Here is a 24,610-nt window from a genome sequence, read left to right as displayed (position 1 = left end):
CGGCAAGGCCATGGAACAGTTTAAACGTGAGTATCTTATAATCAATTCCCTGGTGTATAGGGAGCTAGTGAAACTGATGAAAATGAGTGTTGAGGGCATAGTGGGCCTTTGTGTGGGTTGTGATATTCTGGATAAATAATAGTTTGTGGAGGGTGGAAGCAGGGATGGTGACAAGGAAAAGGTTAGAGAAATCGTGTCTAAGGTGATGTCAATTATTGTTTTCGCACTGGAGGGGGAGAAATGGGGCAGATGTGAGCAATGATTTGGAGGTAAAAGAATGCTTTGCCAAAGATGGACGACATTTTCAACCTGCACTGACTTAAATTGGATGGGGGGGGGGGAAATATATGCTTAGATTTGAGCAACATGTCAAGATTTAGTACCTTTGGGATTACTCGGAGGTGCCAGCCAGGGATAATGAGGGAATCAATAAAGACTAGTGTTTGCAGGATCTGGAGAGGACGTTTCAATTTTTCTGACATTTGTGACTTATCCAGGCTTTAATGTTGGACAAGCAGACAATAGCAAAAGCCTTGGAGCACATAAATGAAGAGGAATGGAGCAGAGTTAGCCCTGTGGGGTATATCAGACGTGATGAGTGAAGTTATTATAGGAGAAGTTATTAGAGATTACTTAATGAAAGGTAAGAATGGAACCACGAGACAGCAGTGCCGTCGATGTGGGGTGTGGAAAAGGGATACAGGAGGAAGATAGAATGGTCACCAGGTGGTCAAAGAGCTTGAGCAGGGACAGTGATCTGTGGTCACAGCCACATAATATGTTGTTTTTGTCTTTGACCAGCATGGTGTTACTGCTGTGGGCACGACAGAAACATGATTGGAGGATTTTGAATAGGGAGAGGTTTCACAGCTCACTAGGAGGTATTAACATGCAGTAGAGGTGGGCTTGACAGAAAGTGACTAAGCTAAGCAAACATCAGACCAAGTTGGAAGTTTTGTTTGGCTGAGCTGAAACACAAGCCAAACAAAATTTCATCTCCTACTTAAAATTTAACACTTGAATTCACTTAACCAACAGCAATCTAATGGAACACATTGCTTCCTATTTTGGTAATAATTGTGAAAATGAAGGCGGCAATAAAAAAAACCTAAAATTCCCCATTTACTTATAAACAGTTATACAGTAACTTTCCACACGTGTGATATCTAGAGAGAGAAAACTGCAAAGTGCTGTCTTGTTTTGCCAAAGATGGGTGACATCTTCAACCTACACTGACTTTCCCAGGATAGATGTGGATAAAGAAAGGAACTCAGTGACGACTCATAATTCTCATAATTAAGTAAGCATATTAATAACCAAACATTCGAGTTGCACCACTTTGACAGAAGGAAAAAAATACCATTACCAACACAGTCCAGTGTGCCAAAGCATTAATGTACTGTGCCAGGGAGTGGTGGCACCAGGTTCATTTGGCATCGCTTAAATGTTTAGTTACTGATTTCAGCCAGGAGAGTAAGTGGTAAGAGGACGCCAGGCACGTGACAGAGAAAGTTAGTCCAAGTAATTTGGACGCAGCTCTCAGCAATCCGTTTTACAGCAATACACGCAGAGAGGAGGTGGTCATCTGATCTCACAGCTGAGGGCGGTATGAATATGCACAAAAAAGGGGAAGGATGAGAAGAAGTCGTTATTTATTCTAAACTCCTTTTGGGAATTGAGAATGGAAGTTACACTTACTGGTGAAGTGAGTCGTCAACACAAAGTCACTCTGCAATTGTCCAGGTCCAATGGTGGCCACAGAAATGGTGTAATCAGTTCCAGAAGTAAGGTTCGAAATTGTGGTGGAGTTTATATCTGCTGTCATAGACTTAGCACTAGAACCGTCATCGTAGGTGACATTGAAGGTATAACTTCCAACATCCATGTCCGCAGGTGCTCCCCAGTTTAATGAGATGGAACTGGTGCTGAAGTTGGTCACACTGATACTTCCAGGAATGCTGGGAACTGAGTGGGATAAAAAATACCATCGAATTACTCCCAGCTGCATCAGTATATGCAGCTTCCTGATTTCTTTTTTTAATATGCCTCTGAAGCACTTTGGGATGTTTTTCTATGTTGAAGGTGCTATATAAAAATGCAAGTTGTCATTGGCTTGGAAGAGGTGCGTGTGTGCGTGTAACGAATGACGAGAATACAGTCACGAGATTTACTCAGAGCCGTGAAGAGAGTGGACGGGAGTGCGGGGTGGATTTCCGGACAGGAAAACTCTGACGTTCCATTCATTAAGTTAAAGGAGGAATGAAATGAAGTAGGAGTTAAAGAAAATGGGAGACATAGCAACAGGAATGGGTGGAAGATGATGAAAAAGAGCACAACAAGGCGGCAGATGATTGGTAGGCGGGCAGATGGACACCGAGAAGAATGCCTAACTTGACAATGTCTGTTTTGTTCACAGTAATTCATCTAGAACTTCAGGTGCAGGGAGTTCTCTGGTTTGATCATCAGACCTCATTACCTCCATTACTTACTAAACACAAGGTGAGGAATGATGGTATGTTCAGTTGGGAAGAAACACTTCCTTGCTGATTTTATTGACCAGTTTGGGAAAAAATATAATGTACAAATGGATAATAATGACAACTTGCATTTATATAGCTCCTTTAATATAGTAAAACGTCCCAAGGTGCTTCACAGGAGCGGTATCAAACAAACTTTGACACTGAGCTATGTAGAGATATCAGGACAGGTGACCAAAAGCTTGGTCAAAGAGGTGGGCTTCAAGGAGCATCTTAAAAGAGCAGAAAGAGGCAGAGAGGTTTAGGGAGGGAATTCCAGGGCTTAGGACCTAAGCAGCTGAAGGCACGGCCGCCAATGGTGGAGCGATTAAAATCGGGGACGCGTAAGAGGCCAGAATTGGAGGAGTGCAGAGATCTTGGAGGGTTGTAGGGCTGGAGGAGGTTACAGAGATAGGAAGGGGCGAGGACATGGAGGGATTTCAAAACAAGGATGAGAATTTTAAAATCAAGGCGCTACCAGACTGGGAGCCAATGTAGGTCCGTGAGCACAGGGGTGATGGGTGAGCAGGACGGTACGCGTTAGTATGTGGGCAGAAGAGTTTTGGATGAGCTTAAGTTTTCAGAGGGTGCAAGGTGGAAGGCCAGCCAGAGGTGCATTGGAATAGTCAAGTCTAGAGGTAACAAAAGCACAGATGAGGGTTTCAGCAGCAGATGAGCTGAGGCAAGGGAGGAGACTGGTGATGTTACGGAGGTGGAAGTAAGCGGTCTTATTGATGGAGTGGATATGGGGTCGGAAGCTCATCCCAGAGTCTGGTTCAGCCTCAGGCAATGGCCAGGAAGAGGGATGGAGTCAGTGGCTAGGGAACAGAGTTTATGGCGGGGACTGAAGACAATGGCTTCGGCCTTCCCAATATTTAGTTGGGGAAATTTCTGCTCATCAAGTACTGGATGATGGACAAGCAGCGTGACCAATTATAAAAGTTCACCCGCAACAGAGAGGATAACTGCAACATCATCCATTCAGTTTGATTTAACGTATTGGCTGTAACATACTGGAGTCGAGGAGTTATTAGAGTTTGAAATTCTTCTTATGCACCAGAAGAATGCTGAAGGAGAAGCAGAATTCACTGAACAATAGATCTAATCTGAAATAAATTACAAGCAAAATTCAGTTCACAACCTTCAAAAAGTAGAAGCTAAACAACAGCATGTAGGAGGAACTACATTGGAGGATTTTCTGGTGCAGGCAGGGCAGCTTGCACTCATTCCCATTACTCAGTAGTTTGTAGAATAGCACAGTGCAGAAAAAGCCAATCACAACAATTGGCTGGTGTGTTTTAGAGCTGGATTAGAGGTTCCGCTGCATGGATGAGAATGGCAGTGGAACAGAGGAATGTTATGGTTGAATCAAGGATGGATTTTTCCCTCTTTACTTATGATAAAAGTGCAACAAAGAGCAGTGGTAAACAGAATCTTTTGGATGCCTGTCTTAGCATGTGGTTGCTGGTATACATTGCAAAGTTTAATGTGGTACCTACTAGGACATGTAGTGGTCATACTTTGACAATTACATATTGACATATTGTTCCAAGAGATTGGTTTACGGCCCTCTGGAGAAAGTCAACAACCAAAATTACGTGAATCATGCTCGTACTCAAGGGCTCCGATTGAGTTTTTAATCTGGAGATTACTACTCCAGTGCTCTGAAATACTACAAAATCAGCATGGGGTACTGCCATGTTGCTGGACTAAACGCACAGATTCTGTGGGTCATGATCATGAAGCTGTAAATGTTTGAAGAAATTCACCAACAATGTGTGAGTATTTTGACATGTGATATGAAGTCTGCTTACTACTATCCTATGTTCAACACATTAACTCTTTGCTCTTACAGAATTTTTATGCAACAAAGGCCCCACTGCAGTGATTCTGTTCCACCGAGAAGGCAGTAAGCGTAGGATCCCCATGGTAGTGAAAACTTAAATGCTCCATAGCTCTCGGCAGAGGGTACTTGATAAGTACTTGTTCATTTTTACCATTTCTGAGAAGATGAAGCCCCCACCCGATTAGTCACGTGGATTCAATCCAAATTGATTTTCGCACATTCCACATACCTGTTATACCCCGCACATTGTCAGAGGTTACATTGAAAGGTCCGCTATTTGTAATCACTGTGATGTTGTACTCTCGACCAGGTCGAAGATTGGTGAATGTTTCAAGCAATGTGGAATCTGTGCTGTGGGTTTGCTCTTCTGAACTTTTTATATCTTTAACAATGACAAAGAATTTCTCCACTTGGCCAGGCGGAGGGGTCCAGGAGACAGTCAACTTGTCCACTGTCCCATTGTTCTCCACTGTGATGTTCCCTTGTGGTATCTGTGCAGGTTCTGTTGAGATGGAAGAAGTAAGTTTGAGTCTTTGAGCAGCAGAATGCCAGCTGCAGCACGCTTTAAGTACATGTAGACAATCTAGAAGAATACAGTCATTTTACCTGCACTTGTCGATAAGTTACCTATTACTTGAGTTGACACAAAGCAAACAACCTTAAGTTTGGGGTATGCATCCGATTTCATCGAAGCTTTGGGGCAGGTCATAGAAAAGTACATAGCCTGCATTAGCTGGGCTTTCTCTGATGGAATATTGTGAACAGTCTTATAAGAGCCATCAACACAGTGTTCAGCTGCAGCAAAAGCATAAATAAGGTAATGGGTTGCAGTAGCAGAGGGATAAGAGTATGAATGAAAAGTGGTTGTACCGATGCTTTATTAGATTTGGTCAGATTCCAACTAGAATACGGTGTGTAACTTGAGATTCATTAATAAAAAGGATATTATTACTCTAAAAATGGTACAAATTGAAAATTATACATTTAAATTCAATGTAATTAATCCCAATCATGCCTCGTAGCATGAAAAATAATAAATTATGCAAACATAACCCCCGATGCAGGCCAGCTTCACTTTTAAAAGTCAGTATTTGCTGAGTGACCAGCTCTACACTTAGGAACAAAGTTCGCTGACTCACTGATCATTTCCATACCAAAGTTTGCAGATTGGGATTGTGTCCCAGATAGACAGGAAGCTAAAGACTTAACTTCTGACCCTCTACCAGCTCTGCCTCTAGAGATTGGCAAGATGAGTTGCAATCAAAAGTTGTAGTGTCCTGGCATCTAGATGCTACCATGGGTGGAATGGAGAATGGAGCTATTCCATTATATAAAAGGTATGAATATCACTAGACTGTCTTAAAAAAACAACATTGTCTCAAACTGACCTGATTTGTAAAAAGCATCGCCCTGGACAAACACTGTGGCCGGAATTTTAATCGGGAGGCAGGTTGGGAGCTGGGGGAAGGGGGGGCAGTTAGGAAGCGGTCGGGAAACCCGGGAGATCGGGTTTCCCACAGGCCTTGTTGAATTTAATGGCAGGGCCTAATTTGCATTTTAAACCTCTGCTTCCCACCCACAGCCAACCAGATGGAGAGGCTGGCTGGCTGCGGGCAGGTAGGCCTGCGGCACTAGGTCGCAGAGGGGAGGGATTGAGTGGGGGCTGGATTCGAGCTTCGGGGGGGGGGGGGGGGAACGGGGGGGGGGGCGGAAAAGAGAGGTGCGGCAGCATCGAGGGGAGGTGGGGGGAGAGAAAGAGAGGATTGCAGTCAGTCTGATCATCGTGTGGGGGGGGGGGGAGGGAGGAGTTTAGAAAGGCAATCGGTGGCCTCGTGGCGGGGGGGAATCGAAGGGTTGGGGGGAAAATTGGAGGCCTCGTGAGGGGGGTCTCCGATCGTGGTGGGTGGGTGAGGCAGGGACGCTGGATCCAGGAATTCAGTGTAAAGGTACTTACCTCTTGGATCCAGCGGTCCTCGCCTTCCAGTAGTTGTCAGGTTCCCAGAGGCCTGTGAAACCCAACCAGCCACAGTTCAATTTAAAATGATTATTAAATCTGAGGCACCCCAGCCTCATTATAACATTTAAATGGATGACCTGCCTCCTGAGAGCAGATTGGCTGCCCACGCCCCGTCCCACCTCAGTAACTGGAAGTGGGCGTGTTGGAGACAGGATTCAGTTTTTCTTTAAAACGCTTTTAACCTTCCACCCGACCCCAACTCACCTATTTTTTGGGGTTAAAATTCCGCCCTCCATGTCTGAATTTAATGCGAGTTTCCAGAAGTTGTGATTGTGTTGATTTAACCTCTTGTGCATTGAATTTAACTTAACAGCAGCATCTTAATATGAGTTAACCCGAAATCTCTCCTTGGCCAAATAGTCAAAAATCTTGAAAAATTATAGTATCCAAACTTCCCAAAACCTACTAGAAGCCACTGTTTCTTTCTTGCAGTTACTGGATCAACCTCCACATTGCTCATCACCCACAGCATATTCTTCATGTTGTTTGGCGAATGGAACTCTACCTTGCGGAGGCTGAATGCCAACTCCCTAACATCACCTCCGACCTCTGCCTGGACCATGACCCCACCACCGAACATCAAGCCATCATTTTCCAGACTGTCACCGACCTCATCTCCACGAGAGATCTGCCCCCGCCCCATGGCGTCCAACCTCATAGTCCCCCAACCACGCACAGCCTGCTTATACCTCCTTCCCAATATCCACAAAAAGGACTGCCCTGGTAGACCCATCGTTCCAACCTGTTTCTTGCCCCAGTCTCTTCACACCTACATCTGTGAATCTTCCTCCCCAACTCCCCCCCCCCGCAGATTTCTATCAGGACTCTATTCCTTTCTCCCAGTTTCTCCATCTCCGTATCATTTGTTCTGACGATGCCACCTTCCATACCAGTGCTTCTGATATCTCTTCCATTTTCCTTAAAGGAGAATTCTTCATCACCATGGTTGACGGCCCTCGACCATGTCTGTCCCATTCTCTGTACTTCTCCTCTCATCCCTTGCCCTCCCTCCCAGAAGCATGATAGGGGTCCCCTTGTCCTGACCTTCCACCAGCCTCCACTGTCAATGGATCATCACAGTGTCCGTAATAAAACAAGGGCGCTGGAGGCAATCATGCGTTGCGAGGAACCAGACATAGTAGGGATTACTGAATCATGGCTACAGAAAAATCAGGACTGGGAATTAAACATTGCATGGTATAACATATTTAGAAAAGATAGAGAGGGAAAAAGGGAAGGTGGAGTAACTGTACTTATTAGGGATAAAATGGCAGTAGAAAAAAGTGACGCAGCTATCAGCAAGACAAAAATAGAATCCATATGGATAGAGATAAAAGATAATAAAGGATCAATCACACTAATGGGTGTAGTCTAATAGTGGAAGGGAGGTTGGAGGAAGAAATATGCAGACAAATTAGGGAAATGAGTAAAAAACATAGAATAATAATAATGGGGGAATTCAACTACCCCAATATTAATTGGACAGAAGAGGTAGGTAAAGGGGATAAGGGAATGGAGTTTCTACAATCTGTACAGGACTCCTTTCTAACCCAATATGTAAAAAGCCCAACAAGGAAGGATTCGCTATTGGATCTAGTAATGGGGAATGAACCATGGCAGATAAGTGAAGTAAAAGTAGGGGAACATCCAGGCAATAGTGACCATAATATATGATTTAAGATGATAATTGAGAAGGCCATAAGTATGACGAAAACCAGGGTAATAGATTGGAGAAAAGCTGATTTTGAGGGGCTTGGGAAAATAAAACGGGCAACAATATTGGCAAACAACGATGTAGAACAGCAATAGGAAACATTTAAAATGGTGTTCAACAGAGTGCAGGAACAATATATTCCGCTAAAAGGAAAGAACAAACTAAACACCACTGAGACTCCATGGATGAATAAAGCCATAAGGGAACAACTGAGGGTAAGGAAAGAGGCATATATTAATTACACAGACAGCAGGGGAGTGCATGATAAGGGAGAATACAAAGAGATTAGGAGAGAAGTCAAAAAAAATTAGGAAGGCAAAGAGGAACTATGAAATTAAATTATCAAGGAACATTAAACAAAATAGTAAAATATTTTACAGGCAAATCAATAAAAAAGGTTGGGATGGAAATAGGGCCATTAAGGGATAGACAGGATGATACCACAGGTAATGATAGAGATGGCAGAAATATTAAATAATTATTTTGCTTCAGTATTTACCAGGGAGATAGAACTCCCCTTCCCATGACACCTTCCAGTGCAAGAGCAACACCTGCCCCTTCACCTGCTCCCTTCCGCTGTCCAGGGTCCCAAACACTCCTTCCAGGTGAAACATCGATTTACTTTCACTTCTTTCAATTTAGTATATTATATTTGCCACTCACAATGTGGTCTCCTCTACATTGGGGAGACCAAATGCAGATTGGGTGATCGCTTTGTTGAACACCTCAGTCAGTCCGCAAGCAGGACTCTGATTTTCCGGTCGCTAGCCATTTTAATTCTCCACCCCACTCCCACTTTAACCTCTGTCCTTGGCCTCCCACACTGTTCTAATGGAACTCAATGGAAGCTCGAGGAACAGCATCTCATCTTTCGATTCGGCACTTAATAACTTTCCGGACTCAACAATCTCAGATCATAACCACTGCTCCAATTTTTTCGGACAGCAGGTGTTGGTAATAGCTCTGCTGTTGCCATATACAGCGCCTCTAAACTCATCTTTTATTTCTTTACTTATCCCATTACCATCCCCCTTTGCCTTGCACCATCATCCTTTGGTCATTTAAGCACTTCTGCCGTCCACCCTATTACAGGCCTTCGCTTTTGTTCTTTCCTTCCTTCCCCCACACTTTCGCTGCATCTGTACTTGCTTAAAACCTGTTGTTACGTCTCAAATTTCTTCCAGTTCTGACAAAAGGTCATTGACCTGAAACATTAACTCTGTTTCTCTCTCCACAAAAAATGTTTCCTCATGTCGCCTCTGCTTCTTTTGCCAATCGCCTTAAATCTGTGTCCTCTGGTTACCGGTCCTTCTGCCACTGGAAAGTGTTTCTCTTCATTTACACTATCAAGACCATTCATGATTTTTGAACATCTCTATCAAATCTCCTCATAACCTTCTCTGTTCTAAGGAGAACAACCCTGGCTTTTCCAGTCTCTCCACACAACAGACGTCCCTCATCCCTGGTACCGGTCAAGTGCACCCTCTCCAAGCCCTTGACATCCTTCCAAAAGTGGAGTACCCAGAACTGAACACAATCCTCCAGCTGAGGCCTAACCAGTGTTTTTCAAAATCATGGTCATGGAGGAACTCTCATTAAACCAAAGTACATATTGAACCGCCCTCCTATCTGTAGACAGAGAGATGGTGGCCGGATCTGCTGATGTATTATCTGCCGCCAGTGTGAACACGCTGAACGTGTATCTGGTTCCAGGGTCCAGTTGTGCCACGGTAATGGATTCATTAGTAACAGTGCTATTGGAAGATGGAATTTCCCTCGTCTCCACCCTGTATCTGTACTGAGGCTTATGGCCGATTGGACGGACCCAGCTTAGAGTGACTGAAGTGGTGTTGCGATTCAAAACTGTTACATTGGTCACAGGATTTGGTTCTGCAAATATTAATGAGATGTTGAGAATAATATCAATCTCACACCGCCTCATGCTCCGCTGTCGTCGATGATCCATGATAACCTGTGCAGAGTCAATCTATATCATTCCAATTCCTTTCCACTGCAATGGCACTGCCAATCACAACCATCACATCAACAACCTCATTGTGGCTGTTTAATACTTCTTCACGAAGGTCCTTTAAAACAATGCAACCACTTTCAACCGTCCTAATTAATCATAATTACAACTATGCTGTACAAGTTGTCTGGTTGGTCAAATGACTCATTCAGGGTCAACTCCTCAATGTCAACCTCAACAACCAGGTAACCAACCTGATCTACACAGATTTCTTATCACACTTTTGATTCTCATTGTCAGTGGACTACCTCCTGTAGAAGACCTTTCCCACCAACCAAGTCCTTCCACTGGGAGAGCTGGCAAACAGTGAACATATATTTCTGGCCCCTCTATCTACAAAATATCTTACAGAATTTTGACCATCACTCGTGCTAGATGCTTACGCTTTGTCTGCCACCCTGCAAACAGGTTTGAGACATTTCTCTGCACAGGAACAGCATTATAGAAAAGCAAGTAGATTTCATAACTAGATAATGGGCAGAGGTACTGCAATGTGCACACATCAACTTGATGTCAACCCTGAGATTATAAGCGTCCTCGCCTCTAAGCATCTTCATTCCAAGCCGCTGGCAGAATCCACCAGTTTGATGCAACATCCGATGGCCACAGCTGACTTTGTCACATCATCACAGGCTACCTGTCTGTAGATGTCAATCATCATTACTGCAATTTGTGTCCAATAAACCATTGCCTTGCCTTTCAGTTGAACAACTTTTGCAACAGCCTTAATTTTCCTCGATCTCAGTTGCCCATCAACTGATGACGCCAACAGTGCTGATTCCACACAACTGCACAATTGTCCCATCTGTTCCATCCACGCCACTTTTTGAAATATATTCCCATGTGTTCCACTGCAGACAGTATTCTTCAATGATATGCAGCGGTGTCAATTTTTGTTTCCAGAACCCTTCTGTGGAACACCTTGGAATGTTTTCCTACGTTAAAGGCATCATATAAATGCAAGTTGCTGTTGTTGTGGTCTTCTGTGCCAAATGTATCAGGGAGCCAATGGGTCCAATGTTCCATTGGTGAGAAATGGTTACTATTAGTTACTAAAACTTTGATGTAATTTACAGCAAATATACAAACATACGAACATACGAACAATGACCGACAGGTAAAGACCCTCTGCTCCATCCAGCATGCCCCACACAATCGTAATATCTCCACCCCACCCGAAACCATGTGATCTTTAAAACCCAGACCAATTTGGGGAAAAGAAATCTGGGAAATTCCTCACTGACCCTCTAGGCGAACAAAACTAGTCCAGGAGATCACTCGGACGCTGAATTCCGTGAAATACCTACCTTTCGTAAGAGGTGATGTCCACCCCAACCAGAAACAGGTCCAGCTCTCGCTTGAAGGAATTCAGCGAGTCGGCGTCCGCTGCATGAGACGGGCAGCCTGTTCCAGAGGTCCACTATTCTCTGGGAAAAGAACCACCTCCTCACATCGAACCTAGATCTGGCCTTACACAACTTCAAATTGTGACCCCCTAGTCCTCCCTAACCTATTTAATTGGAACAAAGAGACAACTGGTACACAATCTATTACATTCATCATCTTATAAACCTCAACCAGATCACCCCAAGTCTACGCTTCTCTAAAGTGTAGAGCCCCAGCTCTTTTAGCCTATCTTGATAACGAAGATGCTTTATACTGGCAATTAGTCCAGTCCACTCATCTTGTCTCCTCTTCTACTACCCCTATGGATACCTATGTCAAAGAAATGTCCACTCATCAATCAAATTTTGACACCAGAGCCTGCCAATTCAATACATTAGTCTATCCCATTTCAAAAGTACCATCTTTCTCAACAAGGTTGCATTTACACAAAATATTCACTTCTTCTGTGTGAAAGGTTGCCAATAAACCGATACACTCTACAGCGGTCATTAACAGAGTTCACCAAGGTTTCTGCCAATGCCAACCTTGCACCTTCCAATAACCTCTCATCAGAGCCATTCCACAGTTAGGGTTCTCAATTGCTTTAGAGCAGGCCATTTATTGGTTGTATCCATCCACGCACACAGTCCATTAAGATCGAGTTCCACAGCAGAAATTGTGTCTCACTTACTTGTGAATTGGTTTATAACTACAGCTTCACTCTTCACATCACCAGAAACAATGGTAGTTACAGAGATGGTGTAATTGGTTCCAGGTTCTAGGCCAGTTATTGTGGTGGAGTTTGTACGTTCAATGAAAGAGCCATTTCCATTAGGATGACTGTATATAATGCTAAAGTTGTATTGAGCGACCTTCATGCCTGTAGGTTTCCCCAAGCTCAGAGAGATTGAACTGTTGGTAAAGCTTGTCACTGTAATAGCTCCAGGCTTAGAAGGAGCTGTTGGAGGAAAGTTACACACAAAAATCATGATATTGAACCATCCAAGATGTGAGTCAGGGTCAAATCAACAAATGTTGCTGACTGAAATGGAAAAGGCTAGTTTGTTTTCTTAGCTAATTTCTTTGGCCTACAGCCCAATTTGGCTGGTCCAGTTAAGTTTCTGACTTTAGACCCTTTCCACCTGCTAACATAAAAGGCATCCACCATTATTTGGATCTGAATTCTAGAAGATTGAAAGTCTAATTACATCCGTCACATGAATTTTCACCTTGATGTTTTCATTCTGTTCATGGGTGTCCACTTATTTAGGATTGAATAAGAAGCGACGGTTTCCAGTTTTACCCATCTATCGTAGGAGGAGGACATTCGGTCCATCGTGTCTGTGCCGGCTCTTTGGTAGAGCTAGCCAACTAGCCCCACTCGCCCACTTTTTCCCCCAAAGCCCTGCAACTTTTTCCCCTTCAAATATTTAGCCACTTTCCCTTTTAAAAGTTACTGCTGAATCTGCTTCCACCACCCTTTCAGGCAGTGCATTCCCAATCACAACAACTCACTGTGTAAAAAATGTTTCCTCATGTCGCCTCTGCTTCTTTTGCCAATCGCCTTAAATCTGTGTCCTCTGGTTACCGGTCCTTCTGCCACTGGAAAGTGTTTCTCCTCATTTACACTATCAAGACCATTCATGATTTTTGAACATCTCTATCAAATCTCCTCATAACCTTCTCTGTTCTAAGGAGAACAACCCTGGCTTTTCCAGTCTCTCCACACAACAGACGTCCCTCATCCCTGGTACCGGTCAAGTGCACCCTCTCCAAGCCCTTGACATCCTTCCAAAAGTGGAGTACCCAGAACTGAACACAATCCTCCAGCTGAGGCCTAACCAGTGTTTTTCAAAATCATGGTCATGGAGGAACTCTCATTAAACCAAAGTACATAGTGAACCGCCCTCCTACCTGTAGACAGAGAGATGGTGGCCGGATCTGCTGATGTATTATCTGCCGCCAGTGTGAACACGCTGAACGTGTATCTGGTTCCAGGGTCCAGTTGTGCCACGGTAATGGATTCATTAGTAACAGTGCTATTGGAAGATGGAATTTCCCTCGTCTCCACCCTGTATCTGTACTGAGGCTTGTGGCCGATTGGACGGACCCAGCTTAGAGTAACTGAAGTGGTGTTGCGATTCAAAACTGTTACATTGGTCACAGGATTTGGTTCTGCAAATATTAATGAGATGTTGAGAATAATATCAATCTCACACCGCCTCATGCTCCGCTGTCGTCGATGATCCATGATAACCTGTGCAGAGTCAATCTATATCATTCCAATTCCTTTCCACTGCGATGGCACTGCCAATCACAACCATCACATCAACAACCTCATTGTGGCTGTTTAATACTTCTTCACGAAGATCCTTTAAAACAATGCAACCACTTTCAACCGTCCTAATTAATCATAATTACAACTATGCTGTACAAGTTGTCTGGTTGGTCAAATGACTCATTCAGGGTCAACTCCTCAATGTCAACCTCAACAACCAGGTAACCAACCTGATCTACACAGATTTCTTATCACACTTTTGATTCTCATTGTCAGTGGACTACCTCCTGTAGAAGACCTTTCCCACCAACCAAGTCCTTCCACTGGGAGAGCTGGCAAACAGTGAACATATATTTCTGGCCCCTCTATCTACAAAATATCTTACAGAATTTTGACCATCACTCGTGCTAGATGCTTACGCTTTGTCTGCCACCCTGCAAACAGGTTTGAGACATTTCTCTGCACAGGAACAGCATTATAGAAAAGCAAGTAGATTTCATAACTAGATAATGGGCAGAGGTACTGCAATGTGCACACATCAACTTGATGTCAACCCTGAGATTATAAGCGTCCTCGCCTCTAAGCATCTTCATTCCAAGCCGCTGGCAGAATCCACCAGTTTGATGCAACATCCGATGGCCACAGCTGACTTTGTCACATCATCACAGGCTACCTGTCTGTAGATGTCAATCATCATTACTGCAATTTGTGTCCAATAAACCATTGCCTTGCCTTTCAGTTGAACAACTTTTGCAACAGCCTTAATTTTCCTCGATCTCAGTTGCCCATCAACTGATGACGCCAACAGTGCTGATTCCACACAACTGCACAACTGTCCCATCTGTTCCATCCACGCCATTTTTTGAAATATATTCCCATGTGTTCCACTGCAGACAGTATTCTTCAATGATATGCAGCGGTGTCAATTTTTGTTTCCAGAACCCTTCTGTGGAACACCTTGGAATGTTTTCCTACGTTAAAGGCATCATATAAATGCAAGTTGCTGTTGTTGTGGTCTTCTGTGCCAAATGTATCAGGGAGCCAATGGGTCCAATGTTCCATTGGTGAGAAACGGTTACTATTAGTTACTAAAACTTTGATGTAATTTACAGCAAATATACAAACATACGAACAATGACCGACAGGTAAAAGCCCTCTGCTCCATCCAGCATGCCCCACACAATCGTAATATCTCCACCCCACCCGAAACCATGTGATCTTTAAAACCCAGACCAATTTGGGGAAAAGAAATCTGGGAAATTCCTCACTGACCCTCTAGGCGAACAAAACTAGTCCAGGAGATCACTCGGACGCTGAATTCCGTGAAATACCTACCTTTCGTAAGAGGTGATGTCCACCCCAACCAGAAACAGGTCCAGCTCTCGCTTGAAGGAATTCAGCGAGTCGGCGTCCGCTGCATGAGACGGGCAGCCTGTTCCAGAGGTCCACTATTCTCTGGGAAAAGAACCACCTCCTCACATCGAACCTAGATCTGGCCTTACACAACTTCAAATTGTGACCCCCTAGTCCTCCCTAACCTATTTAATTGGAACAAAGAGACAACTGGTACACAATCTATTACATTCATCATCTTATAAACCTCAACCAGATCACCCCAAGTCTACGCTTCTCTAAAGTGTAGAGCCCCAGCTCTTTTAGCCTATCTTGATAACGAAGATGCTTTATACTGGCAATTAGTCCAGTCCACTCATCTTGTCTCCTCTTCTACTACCCCTATGGATACCTATGTCAAAGAAATGTCCACTCATCAATCAAATTTTGACACCAGAGCCTGCCAATTCAATACATTAGTCTATCCCATTTCAAAAGTACCATCTTTCTCAACAAGGTTGCATTTACACAAAATATTCACTTCTTCTGTGTGAAAGGTTGCCAATAAACCGATACACTCTACAGCGGTCATTAACAGAGTTCACCAAGGTTTCTGCCAATGCCAACCTTGCACCTTCCAATAACCTCTCATCAGAGCCATTCCACAGTTAGGGTTCTCAATTGCTTTAGAGCAGACCATTTATTGGTTGTATCCATCCACGCACACAGTCCATTAAGATCGAGTTCCACAGCAGAAATTGTGTCTCACTTACTTGTGAATTGGTTTATAACTACAGCTTCACTCTTCACATCACCAGAAACAATGGTAGTTACAGAGATGGTGTAATTGGTTCCAGGTTCTAGGCCAGTTATTGTGGTGGAGTTTGTACGTTCAATGAAAGAGCCATTTCCATTAGGATGACTGTATATAATGCTAAAGTTGTATTGAGCGACCTTCATGCCTGTAGGTTTCCCCAAGCTCAGAGAGATTGAACTGTTGGTAAAGCTTGTCACTGTAATAGCTCCAGGCTTGGAAGGAGCTGTTGGAGGAAAGTTACACACAAAAATCATGATATTGAACCATCCAAGATGTGAGTCAGGGTCAAATCAACAAATGTTGCTGACTGAAATGGAAAAGGCTAGTTTGTTTTCTTAGCTAATTTCTTTGGCCTACAGCCCAATTTGGCTGGTCCAGTTAAGTTTCTGACTTTAGACCCTTTCCACCTGCTAACATAAAAGGCATCCACCATTATTTGGATCTCAATTCTAGAAGATTGAAAGTCTAATTACATCCGTCACATGAATTTTCACCTTGATGTTTTCATTCTGTTCATGGGTGTCCACTTATTTAGGATTGAATAAGAAGCGACGGTTTCCAGTTTTACCCATCTATCGTAGGAGGAGGACATTCGGTCCATCGTGTCTGTGCCGGCTCTTTGGTAGAGCTAGCCAACTAGCCCCACTCGCCCACTTTTTCCCCCAAAGCCCTGCAACTTTTTCCCCTTCAAATATTTAGCCACTTTCCCTTTTAAAAGTTACTGCTGAATCTGCTTCCACCACCCTTTCAGGCAGTGCATTCCCAATCACAACAACTCACTGTGTAAAAAATGTTTCCTCATGTCGCCTCTGCTTCTTTTGCCAATCGCCTTAAATCTGTGTCCTCTGGTTACCGGTCCTTCTGCCACTGGAAAGTGTTTCTCCTCATTTACACTATCAAGACCATTCATGATTTTTGAACATCTCTATCAAATCTCCTCATAACCTTCTCTGTTCTAAGGAGAACAACCCTGGCTTTTCCAGTCTCTCCACACAACAGACGTCCCTCATCCCTGGTACCGGTCAAGTGCACCCTCTCCAAGCCCTTGACATCCTTCCAAAAGTGGAGTACCCAGAACTGAACACAATCCTCCAGCTGAGGCCTAACCAGTGTTTTTCAAAATCATGGTCATGGAGGAACTCTCATTAAACCAAAGTACATAGTGAACCGCCCTCCTACCTGTAGACAGAGAGATGGTGGCCGGATCTGCTGATGTATTATCTGCCGCCAGTGTGAACACGCTGAACGTGTATCTGGTTCCAGGGTCCAGTTGTGCCACGGTAATGGATTCATTAGTAACAGTGTTATTGGAAGATGGAATTTCCCTCGTCTCCACCCTGTATCTGTACTGAGGCTTGTGGCCGATTGGACGGACCCAGCTTAGAGTAACTGAAGTGGTGTTGCGATTCAAAACTGTTACATTGGTCACAGGATTTGGTTCTGCAAATATTAATGAGATGTTGAGAATAATATCAATCTCACACCGCCTCATGCTCCGCTGTCGTCGATGATCCATGATAACCTGTGCAGAGTCAATCTATATCATTCCAATTCCTTTCCACTGCGATGGCACTGCCAATCACAACCATCACATCAACAACCTCATTGTGGCTGTTTAATACTTCTTCACGAAGATCCTTTAAAACAATGCAACCACTTTCAACCGTCCTAATTAATCATAATTACAACTATGCTGTACAAGTTGTCTGGTTGGTCAAATGACTCATTCAGGGTCAACTCCTCAATGTCAACCTCAACAACCAGGTAACCAACCTGATCTACACAGATTTCTTATCACACTTTTGATTCTCATTGTCAGTGGACTACCTCCTGTAGAAGACCTTTCCCACCAACCAAGTCCTTCCACTGGGAGAGCTGGCAAACAGTGAACATATATTTCTGGCCCCTCTATCTACAAAATATCTTACAGAATTTTGACCATCACTCGTGCTAGATGCTTACGCTTTGTCTGCCACCCTGCAAACAGGTTTGAGACATTTCTCTGCACAGGAACAGCATTATAGAAAAGCAAGTAGATTTCATAACTAGATAATGGGCAGAGGTACTGCAATGTGCACACATCAACTTGATGTCAACCCTGAGATTATAAGCGTCCTCGCCTCTAAGCATCTTCATTCCAAGCCGCTGGCAGAATCCACCAGTTTGATGCAACATCCGATGGCCACAGCTGACTTTGTCACATCATCACAGGCTACCTGTCTGTAGATGTCAATCATCATTACTGCAATTTGTGTCCAATAAACCATTGCCTTGCCTTTCAGTTGAACAACTTTTGCAACAGCCTTAATTTTCCTCGATCTCAGTTGCCCATCAACTGATGACGCCAACAGTGCTGATTCCACACAACTGCACAACTGTCCCATCTGTTCCATCCACGCCATTTTTTGAAATATATTCCCATGTGTTCCACTGCAGACAGTATTCTTCAATGATATGCAGCGGTGTCAATTTTTGTTTCCAGAACCCTTCTGTGGAACACCTTGGAATGTTTTCCTACGTTAAAGGCATCATATAAATGCAAGTTGCTGTTGTTGTGGTCTTCTGTGCCAAATGTATCAGGGAGCCAATGGGTCCAATGTTCCATTGGTGAGAAACGGTTACTATTAGTTACTAAAACTTTGATGTAATTTACAGCAAATATACAAACATACGAACAATGACCGACAGGTAAAAGCCCTCTGCTCCATCCAGCATGCCCCACACAATCGTAATATCTCCACCCCACCCGAAACCATGTGATCTTTAAAACCCAGACCAATTTGGGGAAAAGAAATCTGGGAAATTCCTCACTGACCCTCTAGGCGAACAAAACTAGTCCAGGAGATCACTCGGACGCTGAATTCCGTGAAATACCTACCTTTCGTAAGAGGTGATGTCCACCCCAACCAGAAACAGGTCCAGCTCTCGCTTGAAGGAATTCAGCGAGTCGGCGTCCGCTGCATGAGACGGGCAGCCTGTTCCAGAGGTCCACTATTCTCTGGGAAAAGAACCACCTCCTCACATCGAACCTAGATCTGGCCTTACACAACTTCAAATTGTGACCCCCTAGTCCTCCCTAACCTATTTAATTGGAACAAAGAGACAACTGGTACACAATCTATTACATTCATCATCTTATAAACCTCAACCAGATCACCCCAAGTCTACGCTTCTCTAAAGTGTAGAGCCCCAGCTCTTTTAGCCTATCTTGATAACGAAGATGCTTTATACTGGCAATTAGTCCAGTCCACTCATCTTGTCTCCTCTTCTACTACCCCTATGGATACCTATGTCAAAGAAATGTCCACTCATCAATCAAATTTTGACACCAGAGCCTGCCAATTCAATACATTAGTCTATCCCATTTCAAAAGTACCATCTTTCTCAACAAGGTTGCATTTACACAAAATATTCACTTCTTCTGTGTGAAAGGTTGCCAATAAACCGATACACTCTACAGCGGTCATTAACAGAGTTCACCAAGGTTTCTGCCAATGCCAACCTTGCACCTTCCAATAACCTCTCATCAGAGCCATTCCACAGTTAGGGTTCTCAATTGCTTTAGAGCAGACCATTTATTGGTTGTATCCATCCACGCACACAGTCCATTAAGATCGAGTTCCACAGCAGAAATTGTGTCTCACTTACTTGTGAATTGGTTTATAACTACAGCTTCACTCTTCACATCACCAGAAACAATGGTAGTTACAGAGATGGTGTAATTGGTTCCAGGTTCTAGGCCAGTTATTGTGGTGGAGTTTGTACGTTCAATGAAAGAGCCATTTCCATTAGGATGACTGTATATAATGCTAAAGTTGTATTGAGCGACCTTCATGCCTGTAGGTTTCCCCAAGCTCAGAGAGATTGAACTGTTGGTAAAGCTTGTCACTGTAATAGCTCCAGGCTTGGAAGGAGCTGTTGGAGGAAAGTTACACACAAAAATCATGATATTGAACCATCCAAGATGTGAGTCAGGGTCAAATCAACAAATGTTGCTGACTGAAATGGAAAAGGCTAGTTTGTTTTCTTAGCTAATTTCTTTGGCCTACAGCCCAATTTGGCTGGTCCAGTTAAGTTTCTGACTTTAGACCCTTTCCACCTGCTAACATAAAAGGCATCCACCATTATTTGGATCTCAATTCTAGAAGATTGAAAGTCTAATTACATCCGTCACATGAATTTTCACCTTGATGTTTTCATTCTGTTCATGGGTGTCCACTTATTTAGGATTGAATAAGAAGCGACGGTTTCCAGTTTTACCCATCTATCGTAGGAGGAGGACATTCGGTCCATCGTGTCTGTGCCGGCTCTTTGGTAGAGCTAGCCAACTAGCCCCACTCGCCCACTTTTTCCCCCAAAGCCCTGCAACTTTTTCCCCTTCAAATATTTAGCCACTTTCCCTTTTAAAAGTTACTGCTGAATCTGCTTCCACCACCCTTTCAGGCAGTGCATTCCCAATCACAACAACTCACTGTGTAAAAAATGTTTCCTCATGTCGCCTCTGCTTCTTTTGCCAATCGCCTTAAATCTGTGTCCTCTGGTTACCGGTCCTTCTGCCACTGGAAAGTGTTTCTCCTCATTTACACTATCAAGACCATTCATGATTTTTGAACATCTCTATCAAATCTCCTCATAACCTTCTCTGTTCTAAGGAGAACAACCCTGGCTTTTCCAGTCTCTCCACACAACAGACGTCCCTCATCCCTGGTACCGGTCAAGTGCACCCTCTCCAAGCCCTTGACATCCTTCCAAAAGTGGAGTACCCAGAACTGAACACAATCCTCCAGCTGAGGCCTAACCAGTGTTTTTCAAAATCATGGTCATGGAGGAACTCTCATTAAACCAAAGTACATAGTGAACCGCCCTCCTACCTGTAGACAGAGAGATGGTGGCCGGATCTGCTGATGTATTATCTGCCGCCAGTGTGAACACGCTGAACGTGTATCTGGTTCCAGGGTCCAGTTGTGCCACGGTAATGGATTCATTAGTAACAGTGTTATTGGAAGATGGAATTTCCCTCGTCTCCACCCTGTATCTGTACTGAGGCTTGTGGCCGATTGGACGGACCCAGCTTAGAGTAACTGAAGTGGTGTTGCGATTCAAAACTGTTACATTGGTCACAGGATTTGGTTCTGCAAATATTAATGAGATGTTGAGAATAATATCAATCTCACACCGCCTCATGCTCCGCTGTCGTCGATGATCCATGATAACCTGTGCAGAGTCAATCTATATCATTCCAATTCCTTTCCACTGCGATGGCACTGCCAATCACAACCATCACATCAACAACCTCATTGTGGCTGTTTAATACTTCTTCACGAAGATCCTTTAAAACAATGCAACCACTTTCAACCGTCCTAATTAATCATAATTACAACTATGCTGTACAAGTTGTCTGGTTGGTCAAATGACTCATTCAGGGTCAACTCCTCAATGTCAACCTCAACAACCAGGTAACCAACCTGATCTACACAGATTTCTTATCACACTTTTGATTCTCATTGTCAGTGGACTACCTCCTGTAGAAGACCTTTCCCACCAACCAAGTCCTTCCACTGGGAGAGCTGGCAAACAGTGAACATATATTTCTGGCCCCTCTATCTACAAAATATCTTACAGAATTTTGACCATCACTCGTGCTAGATGCTTACGCTTTGTCTGCCACCCTGCAAACAGGTTTGAGACATTTCTCTGCACAGGAACAGCATTATAGAAAAGCAAGTAGATTTCATAACTAGATAATGGGCAGAGGTACTGCAATGTGCACACATCAACTTGATGTCAACCCTGAGATTATAAGCGTCCTCGCCTCTAAGCATCTTCATTCCAAGCCGCTGGCAGAATCCACCAGTTTGATGCAACATCCGATGGCCACAGCTGACTTTGTCACATCATCACAGGCTACCTGTCTGTAGATGTCAATCATCATTACTGCAGTTTGTGTCCAATAAACCATTGCCTTGCCTTTCAGTTGAACAACTTTTGCAACAGCCTTAATTTTCCTCGATCTCAGTTGCCCATCAACTGATGACGCCAACAGTGCTGATTCCACACAACTGCACAACTGTCCCATCTGTTCCATCCACGCCATTTTTTGAAATATATTCCCATGTGTTCCACTGCAGACAGTATTCTTCAATGATATGCAGCGGTGTCAATTTTTGTTTCCAGAACCCTTCTGTGGAACACCTTGGAATGTTTTCCTACGTTAAAGGCATCATATAAATGCAAGTTGCTGTTGTTGTGGTCTTCTGTGCCAAATGTATCAGGGAGCCAATGGGTCCAATGTTCCATTGGTGAGAAACGGTTACTATTAGTTACTAAAACTTTGATGTAATTTACAGCAAATATACAAACATACGAACAATGACCGACAGGTAAAAGCCCTCTGCTCCATCCAGCATGCCCCACACAATCGTAATATCTCCACCCCACCCGAAACCATGTGATCTTTAAAACCCAGACCAATTTGGGGAAAAGAAATCTGGGAAATTCCTCACTGACCCTCTAGGCGAACAAAACTAGTCCAGGAGATCACTCGGACGCTGAATTCCGTGAAATACCTACCTTTCGTAAGAGGTGATGTCCACCCCAACCAGAAACAGGTCCAGCTCTCGCTTGAAGGAATTCAGCGAGTCGGCGTCCGCTGCATGAGACGGGCAGCCTGTTCCAGAGGTCCACTATTCTCTGGGAAAAGAACCACCTCCTCACATCGAACCTAGATCTGGCCTTACACAACTTCAAATTGTGACCCCCTAGTCCTCCCTAACCTATTTAATTGGAACAAAGAGACAACTGGTACACAATCTATTACATTCATCATCTTATAAACCTCAACCAGATCACCCCAAGTCTACGCTTCTCTAAAGTGTAGAGCCCCAGCTCTTTTAGCCTATCTTGATAACGAAGATGCTTTATACTGGCAATTAGTCCAGTCCACTCATCTTGTCTCCTCTTCTACTACCCCTATGGATACCTATGTCAAAGAAATGTCCACTCATCAATCAAATTTTGACACCAGAGCCTGCCAATTCAATACATTAGTCTATCCCATTTCAAAAGTACCATCTTTCTCAACAAGGTTGCATTTACACAAAATATTCACTTCTTCTGTGTGAAAGGTTGCCAATAAACCGATACACTCTACAGCGGTCATTAACAGAGTTCACCAAGGTTTCTGCCAATGCCAACCTTGCACCTTCCAATAACCTCTCATCAGAGCCATTCCACAGTTAGGGTTCTCAATTGCTTTAGAGCAGACCATTTATTGGTTGTATCCATCCACGCACACAGTCCATTAAGATCGAGTTCCACAGCAGAAATTGTGTCTCACTTACTTGTGAATTGGTTTATAACTACAGCTTCACTCTTCACATCACCAGAAACAATGGTAGTTACAGAGATGGTGTAATTGGTTCCAGGTTCTAGGCCAGTTATTGTGGTGGAGTTTGTACGTTCAATGAAAGAGCCATTTCCATTAGGATGACTGTATATAATGCTAAAGTTGTATTGAGCGACCTTCATGCCTGTAGGTTTCCCCAAGCTCAGAGAGATTGAACTGTTGGTAAAGCTTGTCACTGTAATAGCTCCAGGCTTGGAAGGAGCTGTTGGAGGAAAGTTACACACAAAAATCATGATATTGAACCATCCAAGATGTGAGTCAGGGTCAAATCAACAAATGTTGCTGACTGAAATGGAAAAGGCTAGTTTGTTTTCTTAGCTAATTTCTTTGGCCTACAGCCCAATTTGGCTGGTCCAGTTAAGTTTCTGACTTTAGACCCTTTCCACCTGCTAACATAAAAGGCATCCACCATTATTTGGATCTCAATTCTAGAAGATTGAAAGTCTAATTACATCCGTCACATGAATTTTCACCTTGATGTTTTCATTCTGTTCATGGGTGTCCACTTATTTAGGATTGAATAAGAAGCGACGGTTTCCAGTTTTACCCATCTATCGTAGGAGGAGGACATTCGGTCCATCGTGTCTGTGCCGGCTCTTTGGTAGAGCTAGCCAACTAGCCCCACTCGCCCACTTTTTCCCCCAAAGCCCTGCAACTTTTTCCCCTTCAAATATTTAGCCACTTTCCCTTTTAAAAGTTACTGCTGAATCTGCTTCCACCACCCTTTCAGGCAGTGCATTCCCAATCACAACAACTCACTGTGTAAAAAATGTTTCCTCATGTCGCCTCTGCTTCTTTTGCCAATCGCCTTAAATCTGTGTCCTCTGGTTACCGGTCCTTCTGCCACTGGAAAGTGTTTCTCCTCATTTACACTATCAAGACCATTCATGATTTTTGAACATCTCTATCAAATCTCCTCATAACCTTCTCTGTTCTAAGGAGAACAACCCTGGCTTTTCCAGTCTCTCCACACAACAGACGTCCCTCATCCCTGGTACCGGTCAAGTGCACCCTCTCCAAGCCCTTGACATCCTTCCAAAAGTGGAGTACCCAGAACTGAACACAATCCTCCAGCTGAGGCCTAACCAGTGTTTTTCAAAATCATGGTCATGGAGGAACTCTCATTAAACCAAAGTACATAGTGAACCGCCCTCCTACCTGTAGACAGAGAGATGGTGGCCGGATCTGCTGATGTATTATCTGCCGCCAGTGTGAACACGCTGAACGTGTATCTGGTTCCAGGGTCCAGTTGTGCCACGGTAATGGATTC

General features: G+C 43.7%; 1 protein-coding gene across 1 annotated transcript in view; it reads right to left on the bottom strand.

Annotated features, from left to right (window-relative positions):
- Positions 1-24,610, bottom strand: part of ptprja (protein tyrosine phosphatase receptor type Ja) — a 228,552-nt gene that overhangs the window by 112,187 nt on the left and 91,755 nt on the right. The window contains exons 5-6 of the mRNA XM_086007664.1: positions 4,592-4,864; positions 1,699-1,965 (exon numbers count right to left, since the gene is read on the bottom strand). Coding sequence (XP_085863790.1) covers positions 1,699-1,965; positions 4,592-4,864 — 540 coding nt within the window. The remainder of the gene's footprint in view (positions 1-1,698; positions 1,966-4,591; positions 4,865-24,610) is intronic.

The sequence above is a fragment of the Somniosus microcephalus genome, chromosome 15 (assembly GCF_052327205.1).
Source record: "Somniosus microcephalus isolate GS21.2 chromosome 15, FLI_Smic_1.0, whole genome shotgun sequence".
NCBI classification, from domain to species: domain Eukaryota; kingdom Metazoa; phylum Chordata; class Chondrichthyes; order Squaliformes; family Somniosidae; genus Somniosus; species Somniosus microcephalus.
The sequence above is the reverse complement of the archived record's forward strand: the minus strand, read 5'-3'. Positions and strand labels throughout refer to the sequence as shown.